This window comes from Lentinula edodes, assembly GCF_021015755.1.
Source record: "Lentinula edodes strain Le(Bin) 0899 ss11 chromosome Unknown C8R40scaffold_3, whole genome shotgun sequence".
Lineage (NCBI taxonomy): Eukaryota > Fungi > Basidiomycota > Agaricomycetes > Agaricales > Omphalotaceae > Lentinula > Lentinula edodes.
The window spans coordinates 182,174-197,195 of record NW_025764309.1 but is presented as its reverse complement, the minus strand read 5'-3'; the positions used below and the strand labels follow the sequence as shown (position 1 = coordinate 197,195).

General features: G+C 45.8%; 6 protein-coding genes across 6 annotated transcripts; 4 read left to right on the top strand and 2 right to left on the bottom strand.

The window, feature by feature from the left end:
* Positions 1-19: 19 nt before the first annotated feature.
* Positions 20-1,460, top strand: C8R40DRAFT_1234050 (uncharacterized protein; the record flags this gene model as incomplete). The annotated part of the gene is made up of 6 exons (XM_046233350.1): positions 20-101; positions 155-232; positions 311-323; positions 375-615; positions 682-757; positions 809-1,460. Exons 2-6 carry the CDS (start codon positions 156-158, stop codon positions 1,458-1,460), a joined length of 1,059 nt encoding a protein of 352 aa, XP_046090677.1. The 5' UTR covers positions 20-101; position 155.
* On the top strand, positions 1,421-2,510 carry C8R40DRAFT_433154 (uncharacterized protein). The gene is made up of 2 exons (XM_046235053.1): positions 1,421-1,642; positions 1,697-2,510. Exons 1-2 carry the CDS (start codon positions 1,510-1,512, stop codon positions 2,365-2,367), a joined length of 804 nt encoding a protein of 267 aa, XP_046090676.1. The 5' UTR covers positions 1,421-1,509; the 3' UTR covers positions 2,368-2,510.
* On the bottom strand, positions 2,364-5,615 carry C8R40DRAFT_1234049 (major facilitator superfamily domain-containing protein; the record flags this gene model as incomplete). Its single annotated transcript, XM_046233349.1, has 21 exons — positions 5,478-5,615; positions 5,161-5,424; positions 4,950-5,110; positions 4,880-4,901; positions 4,802-4,823; positions 4,587-4,745; positions 4,456-4,524; positions 4,278-4,400; positions 3,867-4,227; positions 3,804-3,816; positions 3,637-3,746; positions 3,533-3,575; positions 3,391-3,467; positions 3,295-3,337; positions 3,192-3,240; positions 3,073-3,139; positions 2,981-3,018; positions 2,891-2,925; positions 2,665-2,837; positions 2,542-2,602; positions 2,364-2,470 (listed from the first exon to the last, which is right to left on the bottom strand). Exons 2-21 carry the CDS (start codon positions 5,261-5,263, stop codon positions 2,364-2,366), a joined length of 1,836 nt encoding a protein of 611 aa, XP_046090675.1. The 5' UTR covers positions 5,264-5,424; positions 5,478-5,615.
* Positions 5,616-5,703: 88 nt separating this feature from the next.
* On the top strand, positions 5,704-7,256 carry C8R40DRAFT_1082400 (glycoside hydrolase family 105 protein). The gene is made up of 7 exons (XM_046227197.1): positions 5,704-5,764; positions 5,816-5,944; positions 5,991-6,006; positions 6,063-6,166; positions 6,215-6,492; positions 6,546-6,589; positions 6,650-7,256. Exons 1-7 carry the CDS (start codon positions 5,735-5,737, stop codon positions 7,156-7,158), a joined length of 1,110 nt encoding a protein of 369 aa, XP_046090674.1. The 5' UTR covers positions 5,704-5,734; the 3' UTR covers positions 7,159-7,256.
* C8R40DRAFT_1082394 (uncharacterized protein) lies at positions 7,234-13,225 on the top strand. Its single transcript, XM_046227196.1, has 13 exons — positions 7,234-7,732; positions 7,788-7,838; positions 7,891-8,822; positions 8,881-11,157; positions 11,209-11,237; positions 11,608-11,747; positions 11,798-12,095; positions 12,143-12,184; positions 12,234-12,296; positions 12,347-12,468; positions 12,526-12,684; positions 12,734-12,836; positions 12,892-13,225. The coding sequence occupies exons 1-13, from the start codon at positions 7,356-7,358 to the stop codon at positions 13,093-13,095; spliced, it is 4,797 nt and encodes a 1,598-aa protein (XP_046090673.1). The 5' UTR covers positions 7,234-7,355; the 3' UTR covers positions 13,096-13,225.
* A 97-nt stretch (positions 13,226-13,322) lies between these two features.
* Positions 13,323-14,879, bottom strand: C8R40DRAFT_1158302 (NADP-dependent oxidoreductase domain-containing protein; the record flags this gene model as incomplete). Its single annotated transcript, XM_046229719.1, has 8 exons — positions 13,323-13,483; positions 13,536-13,692; positions 13,743-13,826; positions 13,884-13,970; positions 14,020-14,193; positions 14,253-14,408; positions 14,468-14,499; positions 14,690-14,879. 8 exons carry the CDS (start codon positions 14,877-14,879, stop codon positions 13,323-13,325), a joined length of 1,041 nt encoding a protein of 346 aa, XP_046090672.1.
* Positions 14,880-15,022: the final 143 nt, after the last annotated feature.

The window sequence follows — 15,022 nt, the reverse complement described above, 5'->3', positions numbered from 1 at the left end:
CCGCCTCAATTTGTCAAGTTCAGCGCCTCGATTGAGAAACACCGAGACTGTCCGGGTTCACTCTCAGTGAAACAATACACTGATACAGAATTTAAAAGTCGGTTCGTATAAAGTTTGCGGATTTGGACTCAACCCCATCGTTCATTTCTAATAGGATGGATGCCTTAGAGGTTCAAGCTGATTCAAATAGGAAGAAAAGGTCATACAGAGGCAAAGCCTGTGGAAACTGCAGGTACGCCCAGGCCGCTTTGGACACTTTGGGAATTTAATGAACTGACCGTCGAACATTATCTCATCGCTGTCGCAAAAGGATTCGAAAAATTGTTAAGCCTACATCAGCTCAACATCCTTCATAAACTGACGTTTCATTGAAGAAATGTGATGGTACGCGCCCAACATGTTTGCAGTGTCTCCGAAGACCAGGAAGACCCAATGTTGCTGGCTGCCAATATCCCAATGCCGAACCTTCTGAATCACAAAATCTCGAAGCTGACATTCGGAATAAAGAAGCTCTTCTTAGGGAGCTCGAGGAACCATTGTTGGATGATACTACCGTCAAGCTTAGCCTTCCATATGTCAAGGAGTATGCCGAACAATTACATGTCAATCAAGCAGGTAGGTCTTACTTTCTTGCACTGTCCAGTCACTAATGATCACTGCTGCGCTCTATGGTTTTTGTAGAAGTACATCGTATTTCCCAACTGAATGATGAGAATGTCAATTTGGCTCAGGTGACATCTAACCCACTCGAACCACTGTGAGTCTAGTATTCTTGTTTATGTCTTATTTATTAAATCATCCGACGCAGAATAGACAATTTCATGAAGTTTGCAACCGAGTTTGGTTTCTTCCTTCACATTCCTCACTTTCGTCACTCAGCATTACTCCCCGAAGGACATCGTGATAAGCCACACAAAGGACTCCTCAGCATAGTTCAGCTTTTGGGACATCATCTTCGACGAAAACAGAACAAAAAATTTCATGATAGTCAAGAGCACACTTTTCTTTCATTAGCTATACTCCATCAGCCCAATATCATCTCCTCTTCCCACCCAAACAAAGTAGTTCATGCGATCCAAGCCGAGATTTTGCTGGGCATGTATTTCTACCATGCGTCCCGACCTTCAACAGCCAAGTACCATCTCAATGCTGCCCTTGCTATGGCTCTGGCTGCGGGTGCTCACAAAATTTGCAATTACGATACAACCTTGTTCCAGTACCCTGCTGGAAAAGACCCCGAGGAGGAGAGACATCGAATTATGGAGGGAGAAAAGATCAATGGTTTCTGGGTGGCGCTATCATTGAACGTCTGCCTTGTAGTTGCACTACACTCACCTATTAATGAGATTTTGCTGCTTCAAACCCAGATGTCTAGTTTTAGCATTGATACGCCGTGGCCAATGGATATTCAGTCTTACGCAACGGTATCATTTTTCTCGACCTCGCTGTTGCCAATCTAAGTCCTACTCCTAGAGCATTGTAAAACCAGCACAAAATAATTGTTCCACAATGGACATGTTTTTCAATCACTATCCTTCGGGTGCTCTTGCAGGGATAGGAGAACTTGACGCCCTTGCAATGTACATCCAATCGTCAATGCTTCTAGGGCGAGCATATATTATAACGGAATCCATGTCTTCTGGCAAGCGATTCCGTTGCTTTGCTTGTCGTTGGTGCTAATATTCAGATCTGAAAGCCAGGGCAGATCGAAACCTCGAGGTAGAAAATTCTGATCCCGAGTGGCAGGGCTCGATTTCGTCCATTGACAAACTCATAGACTCTTTCCGTTCAAATCTCATTCCCTTCGATCAGAGCGAGTCGACCATTGATCCTGTCATGGTTTTCGCCACTCATATCATGACCAATTCAGCTACAATTCTACTTTGTAACTGTCCATTGATTAATTCCAACCCTTACACTATCCAAAAACGTCTTTGGGCAGCCGAATCTTGCGCGCAACTTGTCTGTCAATTCAATCAAAAGTGCCGGGGTCGCTGTCTAAACCCCACTCTCATTCCGTTGTTGACTCTCATTTCCCGGGCAATCATCGATGAAATCGTAATGCGGGACAAAATAGATTTGGGATCATCTGAGGAGCTGCCATCACAGAAGCGGCGAGAACTGAAGAGAGAAATACACATGATTTTTGACCTGATCAAGGCGAACGAGAAAGAGGCACCATCAGCACCAGCAGGTAAAATTTTTGGTATGTCATACTGTACCTGCATACTAACTTTACGATGCAGTTCAGCAGCTCAAGTCAATACAATCCATGTACCAGCAGTTTGTGACAATATCCTGAAGACTTTGAACGCAATGTTTGTTCACGGAGTTGTAGAATCCTTCAATCATCAAAGAGAGTCCTAGATGGAGTAGATGGTACGAAGAGATTCGGGCAGAAATAACACAGGTATACACGAGTAAATTTCGAAAAGCTGGGCGTTCGCGGTGGACATATCGACTTCGAAAACTATCAGTACACATAACGGACTGTGAAATTGACATCAGTCAACACCAGTAGGCAGCTGGTGATAAACGCACAATTTGGGTTCTCTATGTCTGTCAAATCTTCAAATGCTCTTTTGTGATCAAGATATTCATTCTACAATGGATACACGTGTAAGCTTGAGCGCCTTGACCGGTGCAGAAGGTTTATGGCCTTACCGAATCTTCACCGCTCACACTAGTTTCCTGAAGAGACTGAGCCAACCTCTTGGACTGGTTTCGTCGCATCAAATGTAAACGCAAGAGGCCGATAACCACCAACTGGATTCCATATATTACAATATGGACGATGAATGCCTTGACATAGCGTGGGGCATCGTTCGCTCTAAACACTGTGCCACAGTCAGAATTTTGGTCACAACGGAACAGTGTCAAGATCACTTGCCTTGAGGACCCGCAGCATTTCCAGTGGCCCATGCACTGAAACACAGTTCAAAAAAGTGTGATCGAATGGTAGATTCGAAGTGACACGCACATAAAAACCAGAGAAGAAGCAACGACTTGTTTGGTCCTCTGTCGATAAACATTTAATACTAGAGTAGTTGCAATGATCACAAAACGACATACACCGGCTACATTACCGCTCATCACCGAAAGGTTGAGTACGGCAACTGCTCCAAAGACTTGTGTGCAGCTACAAGCCAAATCAGATAAACAACCGAGCTCAGAAGAACTGGGGCTCATACTAGAATGCAATCAGAAGCCCAACCTTCGTTTCCGAAGTAGTTGGAACAGCTTCAAATAGGTTTAGTGTATAAATTTTCAGTATAACAACACTAAATCACCTACATAAGAACACAATGGTCCCAGCGATGTTAGGAAGAGTATAGATCTACATGTATTGTTTAGTGTTGGAGCTAGCGATGTACTGACTGGTGTATTCACAAAAGCAAGCACCAGTTTTTGGCCATATCGTTTTGAAAGGTAAGCTCCACTGAATAAGGCGGTCATGATAATTATGCCTGCAAGAGTAAAAAAAAAACGGCATCAAAACTAGTGAAAGGGCAAAAAGTAAACAGGATAGAACCTTGTGCGATAGCCAAAAGATACGTCTGTAGTTGAGTATATCCCTACATCACAAAAGACTGATTTGTGTGCTGATTACATTTTCGTACAGGGATGACAACGCACGAAAGCAGTGATGATGAGATTGGAGAAAGCACCCAAACCCCCGGTCGGCAAGCCATTTGTGAAGGATATCAAAGTTACTGACCACACGATAGGATCTTTGAACGCTTCAACTATATCAATTAAGATAGGTCAGGATCCATTGAGAGTTCATAAATTAGACTTAACACCTGCTTGATATAACTATTAACCCTTATCAGAAAACTCAAAATCCAATTGTTAAAGGTGCTCACTTTGAATTCTTTATTCTGTATCCCGGTCTCATTTTTCCTTACCCGTTCCGCCATGAGTATACGGTCTTCAGGGGAGAAGCACTTGGCTCTCATTGGACTATCTGGGAGCCACCAGGCGACGAAGATTCCCCAGACGAAGGTGATACATCCAAGCAGCTGTTGGACTGGATCAGCGGAGCAGATAGACATGAGAGTTAACCACCTCACTGCGAAGAATATTTGCCAGTTCTTCAATTTAGCGTGCTGAATATGCGCTATTCCGTACGCGATCAGTCCTCCGACACATTGCTGAAAGCCATTCATGGAGTAAAATGAACCGATAACCAAAGCTTGTTCGTCTCGGGTATACCACATTGTTGACCTGGCATGTCGCCTGAGTGCATCAATAATGAAAATGCGTTCACTACCTACACAAACACAAAAGCTGGCTGACAGACACATTCGAATATTCCGAGGAGAGTTCTGACAATGACTAGTCCAGTGAAGTTTGTACAAGCTGCCGAACATGCCAAGACAGCACCCCACGCAGAGATACTGTATTTCTATTATCAGTTCAGACTATCACTACAAGCGAGGACCTGGAACGTACCTGAACGCCAGATATTTTCCAACTGGCAGTCGCTGTATGAGCCTATTCGTTGGAAACTCCCACACAAGGCTGTCAAAGCGAGCATGATCAGAACTGTTATAATCGCGAATGCTGAGTGCCAGTGTACCAACATTGCAATGTAGACTTGAGGGAAAGAAGACAAACTAATCAAATTGGTGATTCGGACAACAAAGGAATACAATCTACCACATGTCGTGAGCCACGCATATTCTTGACCGACGAGGTGGGTATCGGCGGTGATACCCATGATGGATGCGAAACTCATGGTTCTGCAACATTTGGATTTTAGTAGGTGAGCCTTGATTAGGAATGGAAACGCTCCTACCCCTTGTCCAAAGTTTGGCAGACTTGAAGTAGACCAACAGGCATGAGTAGAGATACAGGAAGTGGGGAGTGGACTAACAGTACGTGACAATCATGACGACCTAAGAATGATCAGTGTATACACAGACGAATTGAGATTAAATTCATACCAAGACGCGTTTATGAATCATCCATCTCAATCTTCTGTTGGTCGCATCGTCAATTACGACGGCCTTGCCACCCTTCGACGTGTCAGGGGCGAGGCTCGCGAAGAATTCTGCAACTTCTGCATCGATCCCGGTAGGAGGAGGAGCTGTGAAAACACAGACCGCTTCAATGCTCGTACAATCCGGAAAGATGGAATTTTTCCAAAGTCCGCACCTAGATCTGCGGACTGGCTATCTAGAGAATACAGGTCTTTGGGTGTCTTCTCTATGTGGCGGAAGTCTTGTATGTCGGAAGCATCCTTTGCGGCGGTGGGCATCCTGAATACCCAGAAATTGGGAATCCTACTTGGGCTGGCCTTTTCATTCAACTGTGAGGGTCCTTGTAGGTGGTGACCTTGTGATTACCGGTTGGGCGGACGCATCTCCACTCCGGATCGCACCGTCCTGTCCACATGTGCATTCACATATTAGGTATGAACTGGTATGAACCGATAGCAAAAGCCATATAATAATATATGCTAATATATGTACCGATGTCCATTTGGATGCCCACCTATCTAAGGCTTAAGCTTGTCTCATGGGGCCAAGCAATGAGAGATCCGCATACGGGTTTGTTGTGTATCGATATTCACAAAACCGTGATAAACGTTGGTGAAAGTTGAAACGAAGCGAAGCGTTCGTGTCCACTGTCCCTACCCCCATTTGTCCGTAACCCTCGGTGAGCCCGGTCCGGATCTTTCATTGACTTTTCCATTTCTGAATATCATGGTCTGCCTTTCTACCCGACAATGTCTGCCAGGAATGCGAATCCGCTGAAGGTTTATTAATGCGCTCATGACTACCGATTGAACTCTCAACGACAAGTGCAGGTTTCCCTTTTGAAGCACATCCATAAACTCATCGATTGTCTGGTCAACATCAGAGATGAGAGTGGCGAGTTCCTTATGACTCTCGAGGATGGGAGGGTGATTGATACCAAGGGCTGGAATGACTGGGAGGTAAGTGTGTACCTCGTATAGGTCCCAATCGACTAACATCCATCAGTGGACTCATGGAATCGGTTGGGGGCATGGGGTCTACCAGATTGACTACATGATTCATACTTTTGTCTTCTAGGGCTATACGGCCTGCTCAAGTATCACGAAATAACTGGCGACAAAGATGCACTGGAGATATCCCTGGCTTGGTTCAAAGAGCGGTTTGAGATTGGCACAACCAAGGTATCTCTCTTTCAAATTCTCGTATGGTTGGTATTCTCATTCCTTTAGAATGTGAATACGATGTCTCCACTTTTAACGGCGGCCTATCTTCATGAAGCCAAAAACGCTGACTTTCTAGTGCATATGGACTCATGGGCTGAATGGGTCATGTACGACATGCCCCGGACAGAGGAAGGCGGTCTACAACATATCACATATTTGGTTGTTAATCATCAGCAACTTTGGGATGATACACTTATGATGACGGTGCTTCCATTAGCCAAAATTGGCTTGGTTTTGGATCGTCCTCGTTATGTGGAGGAGGCTAAAAGACAGTTCCTTCTACAGTAAGTTATAGTTAACCTTCAATGTCGCCCTCCCATACCTGATCACTCCGAAGTATCAAATATTTGCAAGACATCCAAACAGGTCTTTGGTTTCATGGTATACATACTGATCGAAATTGCGAATTCAATTTTTTGGCTGAACAGCTTACCTATGTAGGCTGGACCTTTGACGGACGACATCATTTTGGTAAAGCTCGATGGGGCAGAGGAAATTGTTGGATCACTGTAGCGATCCCGGATTTTATCGAGATGCTCAAGCTGTCAGAAACGGACGGAATACGACAATATTTGGTCACCTCTCTCGTCGCGCAAATAGATGCATTGGTGAAGCTTCAAAACCAGGCGACGGGATTGTGGCATACTATTTTAGACGATGAAACTTCGTACCTGGAGTCATCTTGCACTGCGGGATTCGCATACGGTATACTAAAAGCGCTTAGACTCAGGCTCCTACCCAAAGAAGAACGCTATATGGATTCCGCAAAGAAGGCGATACAAGGGGTGCTTGCAAATATCACGCCAGAAGGAGAACTGAAGCTTGTGTCGTTCGGTACGCCGGTGTTCGACGATATTGAGGAGTATAAGAAAATACCTTTGACTAGCATGCCTTATGGCCAGAGTTTGGCGCTATTGGCATTAACCGAATATCTAAGAACATTTGTATAGAATTCACGTCTAGCCTTTACTTACCTTTCGAAGTCTCGAGGAAGGCTGTGAAAAACAAGTTAATGATAATTCTTGTCAAAAACGTAGCAGGAGCCCAATCTAGATAATACGTAAATAAGCAATACACGCTACATGTGGATGTCATTTTACTTTACTGTCATACTCCGTTTCTTTGCTACCTTCCTTTTTATGCAACGATGAGCACCTCGCGTCGCTCCTCCAAGTCAACAAGATCCACAGTCACAACACGTTCTAATCGTCCTCCTACTTGGCGCGCAACAAGCTTAATCTCTGGCACCGCCCCTGGACCGCCCTTAATAGTATCAAAGAATTCTTCTGCTCCAGAAGTGTCGATAGTTACTGCTGAGCCAGAAACTGTAATAAACTCTGTGTCAGAATCAGCAGCTTCTCAGCTTGCGCCTACCATTTCCAAGAGGACCAGGATGGTCAAGTCGAACAGTACAGATGGCAGACTCAGAGCGGAGCGGAAGAATAGCACCAGGACTCGATTAAAGGACGTATTTCCAAGTGAAGACTTAGGAAAAGGGGATATCAATGCCGGAGAAACAACCTTGTACGTCTTTTTCATCTTGTAACGAGCATAGATCAGAGCATTGAACTCTGTTCAGAATCCCATCAAGTAGTATGGTTGATACAGACCAGGGCGTGGCGTTCCCTTCGTATGTATCTTATGATATATTCCTACAATCAGATACTGAGGTGATATTGAAGGCCTCCTTCGCCCGAACGCACGGGTTCCACGCCTCTTGCGTCTACCAGTGCAGATACAACTTCTATAACTAATGCTCCTGTTCAGTCAGAGCCTGGGCCTGAACCCTCATCGTCCTCTTCTCCAAGCCGAGGATCCTGGCTTGGCTCATTTGGTCGTTCTAAGGGCAAGGAGAAGGCAGTGGGTGTTACTGCCAACAATACATCGTCCAATTCAGTGGCGGACACACCCAGACCAGCTTCGAAACCCCTTGCTGCGTTCCCTAGTACAGATGAAGGGGTCAACAACGCTGAGGATCTCAGCTCCGCTATAGAGGCGCTGGGATCTACGCAACCTTATGCTTTTGAGACGATACGCGCTGATATACAAGTGCCCAGAGTCGAACTGCCTTCACTTACGGAGGATTCTTCGAGAACTGTTCGCGCTTCCGAAGGACCAAAACATTCTTGGTTCAATCCTTTCGCACCTTATCCCTCACGTCCTCAAAACACCAGTGCACAACCACCTCCATCTCAGCCATCTTCCTCCCCCGTATCATCATCTACTTCACCAAGCTCACTACGAAAGACATCTTCATCTTATGTGGGATCGATAGACGACGAAGTCCCCGGGCCGGTTCGAACTCCTGCACATTCTGATGACGAAGATGGGCAAGAAGCGCAACAAGAAGTGAATCATTTGTCCAGTACTTTAGCGCCTTCCGGTGTCAGCGCAGCAGTCGCTCAATGCGAATTGCCGCCTGTCGACAATGCATCGCAATCCTTTCAACCTCGTGAGAGACTAGATTCCTTGAATTCGCTCAATCCGTCCACTAGTCGATTCAGCATTAGCATTCCACTTCTTGGTCGGCCCAAAATGCGCTTGGAAGATGCCGTGAAACGAGGGAAGGAGATTGGTGATAAGGCAGTCAAAGAGACTCCCCAAAAAGATGCTGGTGCGTCCCCAACTCGTTTATCTAGTTTCTGATATTTCTGAACCAACGTCAACCACAGCTGTGTCTTCCATTACAGCTACTCCTTCAATCTCTAATCCATCTCCTCCATTGAATCCACTCACAATGACAGAAACCACAGCTGCGACATTGGCAACCGCTGAAGCAGGTCGAGCTGATTTCGCTACCAATGAAGTGGCCGTGACCATTCCTTCACCAAGCCAACCCATATCACAAGAAATTGCAAATAATGCTTGTCCTCCATCGTCGTCTACCTCACAGAGTGTAAATGAATATAATGAGCCTATACGGACTGATCTGTCCTCCGGGCCTCCGCTCGATATAGCGGATGCCCCGGCGCAATCATGGTGGAGCTATATGGGATGGAGTTCTTCTCAATCTAATGTCACTCGCATGGAGATCCTTGACTCTGAATTGCGGACCGAAAGTCATGAAGACCCCACGCCAAACTTGAACATAACTCAAGCTCAGCCCGATCCTCTTCCCGAACGTTGCGCTTCTGCTCCCCCAGTCATGGAACCTTCCAATGGTAATCCAGAACCTCCAGAAGCCGAAACAAATTCTCCTTCGAATCCCCAATCGACATCGACTGCACAACCTCAAACAGAAACCCAAGCCTACGTGAAGGCCCCATCGATATTCTCTCTCGATGTCGCTCGCGCTGCTGGGTCATGGTTCAATCCGTGGGCGTGGTATGGTTATGGTGTTGTTGAACCTTCGTCATCGGACACAGTCGGATCTGTCGCTCTCAATGGTGTGCCTGAGGAAAGCGAGCGTGTATCAGATGATGGTAATGGAAATAGAGGCAGTATAGATGACAAGGCGAACATGACGGAGATGACGGAGTCGGAAAAAATTAAAGAGGCCGCTCTTGCAAGAGATAGACCATCAGGCGCTTCATCTTCCATTGCATCTGCGACGACTCAAGAAGACAATACTTCTACAGGTCAAATTGATTCACCAACAGTAGGTTTAGAAAGGGAATCTCAAGAAACTCCCCCAAGTGTAAATCCCATCAACCCTATTGCCGATTCTGCTTCATATATGGCGTCTGGATGGGCTTCATTCTTTTCACTGAGCAGAGGTAGAGGCCTAATTACAAAGAATCTAAGTGACACTGTCCCGGAAATAGAAGGGTTGAAAGATGAAGTAAAGAGGGACGAAAATGGGATGGAGATAATGGAATTGACTGATGATGAGGCTGGCAGTGTGCACGTAAATTTGCAGGAACCAGAGCGGGAGTTAGAGAAGGCTGTCACAAAGGTGCCTGCAAGTAGTGCGCTTATTCTTATGCGAGCGCTAGCAGGTCATGACTTGAAGCAGCAGAAAACAATTGAGGCGCCGAAGGACGAGAAAAGCCAATTAGAGCAGGATACCACCAACACGAACAGCAACTCTCCTCGTATCCCGCCCTCTCCTAGTAATTCTTCGAAGTATAATGCCGGTGCTCTTGGTGCCGATTCTGTTTCTAGCTCCCCCACGAAAGTCCTCAGTTCAAGGCCCGGAAGAGCCTCGTCTGTGAGCACAACGCAAACAAGCACGAGCTCGGTTGGCACTAAACCTGCACCGCCGTTGACAATCTCCGACGAGCTCAAAGCTTCGGTCGTTGCTGCAAAGAAGGGAAAACGAGCTGGTGTATCACCTGCTGGTTCGTCTTCCTTACCCAAAGATGGGTTTTCAACACCTTCAGGAACAGATGGTCCCAAGAAAGAGAAAGAAAAGGAGAAATCGAAAGCCGTTGTCAAGTCTGGTGCTAACACACCTGCCCCTCCGCCTCCGCCTCCAAACCTCGTGCTCCCAGCATGGGAGGATACGTTCCTAACTCCTCCGCGTAACTGGGTTCCGGAACAATATCTTCCAACCACCAATAACGCTACAGGAGGTTTGGGGACTACGATTGGAAAAACGATGCGATACATGAGTGGTATGCTCTTAGGTGCAGATAGTGGCTATACCTCTGGTGGAGAGAGTAGTCGACTTGGAGCAGGCGCAAGCGCAACCAAACGACGTTCACGTAGAGGAAGTTCGAGGCGGAGGAGCATATCAGGAGAAAATGCAATACCTGGCGGAAATGGTGTGGGAAGTGAGGCTGAGTTGATTGCGAGAGAGCGGGAAAAGCTGCGGGAGCTATTAAACTGGGGACACAACTTGCCGAGGGCTTGGGAAGTTATTGAAAAGGCCATTGAAACCCGAAGAAAGTCTGTATTGGAGAAGAAAGGGAAGGCAAAGGCTACGACTGAGCAGGAGGGATCTCACAGAGATGTGACGAGAGGCTGTAAGAATGTAGTGATCATCGGAATTCATGGATGGTTCCCTGGTATGGATTTTCCTTATTCTTCTTCATTGCACTGCTAATCTTTTATCACAGGTGCAGTCATGCGGTCAATGCTTGGAGAGGTGAGCGAGGCAGGTTTACTTGTTTTGCTGTGTTCATACGCCACTGGCGTCGACACCATCGAAACTTATCTGCACCCCCCCTTCCCTTGTCACACTTACCGACGCCACAATTTCATCGCATTTCATCTTTCGATGCTGCGTTCTAATGTTCGAAAAAATCCAGAGACGTCGGTCAGATTCTTGATCTCAATCATCAGTTTGGTATTGAGCTCAGGCGGTTGAGTACGGTTCGTTCGACAAAGTCCTGGCGTTACCCTCGGACATGAATACTTTGATCTGATATTGATGTTTTCATCTGGCTTCCTTCCACCTATCTTTCTCTTTTCAGTTTTCGCGCGATCATCACTTTTCTGACAATGGTTTTGTACAGCCCACCGGAACTAGTACTAAGTTCGTCAACATGATGGAGCAGGCACTTGCAGAATTTCAATCAACCCACGGATTGAAGTTCGACAAGGTCACCAAGATACCTCTCGAGGGTGAAGGAACAATTGATCGAAGGGTTGAAAAGTACGTAGCACGCTATGTTTCGTCCCCCTGAATTGAATTATAAAGGACAGGCTCTACGAAAACCTAATGTCCAATCGATCGTGGGTGGATGTCATTCACAATGCAGATGTAATCTTCGTCGCCACACATTCGCAGGGTTCAGTTGTTTCAACGCATCTAATTGACCGCCTCATTCGTGACCGCCACATAAGGACAGCTAAGAATGCAGCATCAGAGCCTATCTCAGATCTAGGAATCAATATGGTCCCTCTATCCCCTCAGAGAGTTTGCTGTCTTTGCCTTTGTGGTATCCATTTGGGTCCTCTACGGTATCTCAGTTCGAGTTCTCTTTTGCAACCATATATCCAGGTTTGTTAACTTTGCTTCGTGATCATCTAACCGCTGATTATCTCCAGTACTTCGAATCTGCTGCTGCACGAGAACTCTTCGAATTTCAGGTATGTGCACAAAATCAGATTACATGCATAGCTTACTTCATCTTGGCAGAATACCGAAAGTGATGTTTCCAAGGCATATGTTCAAGCACTGCGAAATGTGCTTCACAATGAGGTGAGATATATAACACGTTCGGCTGCTCAGCGCTGATGAAAATATGTCAGATTAAGATGGTTTATGTCGCCTCCTTGAATGATCAAGTTGTTCCGATATACTCTGGCTTGTTCACTTCTGCCTGTCATCCGTTGATCCTGCGAGCTCTTTACATTGATGGCGACGCTTACCAGTGAGTATTGTTGATCGGCGGAAATTTGTGCCTAGAAATGACCTAGTGTTTTTGTAGCTCTTCGGATTTTTTGACAAATTTACTTGTTCTACTACTTCGCGTCTTAAACTGTGGCTTATCAGATAGTGGGCTGCTGGCTCATCTGTCCGAAGCAACGGCCGGCTCTTTGAGTGGAATTGGACATTCCACAGCTTACGAAGAATTATCCACATTTTCGTACGTCGCCCACTTATATGTTTTGTCGAAAACTAATCGTCTTTATAAGACTGGCGGTGGATTACCTTTTCCTCACTAACAATGGCTTCGAGGATCATCCAGAGCTCACTGTAGAGTATTTCAACGCATCCAACGAAATGAACGACTACGAGGTTTGTTGCGATCTCTATATGGTTCAAGTTTTCTCAATGGTTGTCTGGTTTACAGATTCCGTGGGCTCTTCGCGATTTAATTGCAGACGAGAAAGTGACTCATCATTTCTCAAGAGAGATAACACAACTTCGTGATGCTTTTCGCGAGTGGCATCCCAAAACGACTATTCTACGAGATATCAAACGTAAATTACAACCAATACAAAGGCTGCCTACTACCTCCGCCCCAGGTACAGCAAATAATACGAGCAAGCTTTAGGGGATTCTATGTTACTTGGCGATCTAATCTGGTTATGCTTTTTTGCTCATTGTTGCGTCTTTCGGATTTCATGCTCCGCGCGAACGAGCTTACCACATTGTACAGTATCAAATCTCAATGTATTTTACAACATGCATATGTACACGAATCAAAATCTGCAATTGGACATAGAATTATGCAACACTCTTTCGTGTTGTATACTATTGATATACAAAGAGGTCGGAAATTCAACGGTATTCAGCACCGCAGTCACCTATTGTAGTTATGATGTGACGACCGCTTGAACGATTTAGTACAACCTCCAGCGCAGCCTTGTCGTTGTCATTGAGCCGGAAATCATTGACTCGCCGATTATCGTCAAGATGCTCAGAGATACCTAGTCGTGTACCTTGAAGAGGAATTAGTATGGCCTCGATGATACGAGGGAAAGAGATGAATACCTATAATCACTGCGCCTACAAAGGAATGATCGAGGACCCAACGGGTTGCGATATTGGAAACGCTCAATCCGTAACTGTCGCCAATGTTCTTCAACACACCGAGAAGATCTTGAAACAATTGCCAGTCACCCCACGCCCCAACGATGATATCTAGATACTACGCATTCCTTCAGACTCATTTGCATCGAAGACATGGAATGCGCTCACCTTCCGTTGGGACGGTGTCAATTTGTTGGAGTAACGGTCAGGCATTGGTTTGTTTAGCCAAGTATCTGATAAGAAGCCTCCACACTACGGACGAATAGGTCATGACATTGGAAGAGACGTAGTTCACAAACGAGCCCTCACGAGAACACCATAGCATAGGAGTCGAATGCCATGCTTCTCACAAACATCGGCCATACCATGGAGGGGACGCGTGTCTATTAGTGAGAACTAACTAAAATTGTCAGAAGCTCCAAGGCGAAATCGTATCTGAAGGCACCTGAACTTGGTTGGACGATATAACACCCGGGCCAAGTTGCGTGCAGATCTCATCAGTTCTAATTGAATCGAAGTTGCACAGTCCTAGGGCAGAAATCAACCCATCCGCTTGAAGACCTTCAAGTATTTCAAGCGCTCTGAGATATCCTTTATCCGAATAATCCTGCCAATGGAACTGTGTATGGGCTAATCAACATTTCGTGCATTGGAGCAATAATTGCTTAAGCAACTGACCTGCAAAAGGTCAATGCATTCCGTTTGCATTCGTTCCATTCTTTCTTTAACAGCAGCCTCTACCAATTCTTGGGACAGCTCAATGTTGGTGAAGACACACCATTTCGTAGCACCAAATACGTGCTGATCGGGTGGTAACGAACGCCGAAATTGGCCCTAGTTGAGTCGGATTGGTAAGTTCAAGCCACCGCAAGTTAGCATTGATTGCCACTCACAAAGATGATTTCTGCACTACCATAGTGGTCCGCTAATCACATTCAGGATGAGTAACACGAAGATTGTATTGCAACGCGCTCGTGCCTATGGCACCGTCTTACCCTAATGAATTGTCCCAATGAGGTCGTGAGACAGGAATAGCCGGAAAACTGTGGTAACTCACCATGTCTATAATACAGAAAATAAGTAATGATGTTAGTTGGCTAGGAATAAATACATACCAAATGCAGTGTACCCTATACCTACGTGTCTGGCCATTGCTTCCCGAATACGAGGAAGCGGTGCCGTCCCCCAAGCATTGCTCGAGAGCTGCCAAAGTCCTGACCACACACGAGGTAGGAGAGAGGAGCCCAGCTGGAAGGACTCTAGACTGCTGAGCGCAATATGTGAGGTACTAAAATCTGAAGACATTCGAAGATAGAATGAGAAAAAGTGGGACAAATATGTGTAGCTAGAATGTTGGTTAGTAAATTTATATGAATGAATAAACGAACCATCAATTGGAGGAAAGGCCCAGCTCGAGAATTCTTTAAATTGAACCGCTCAATGAACCG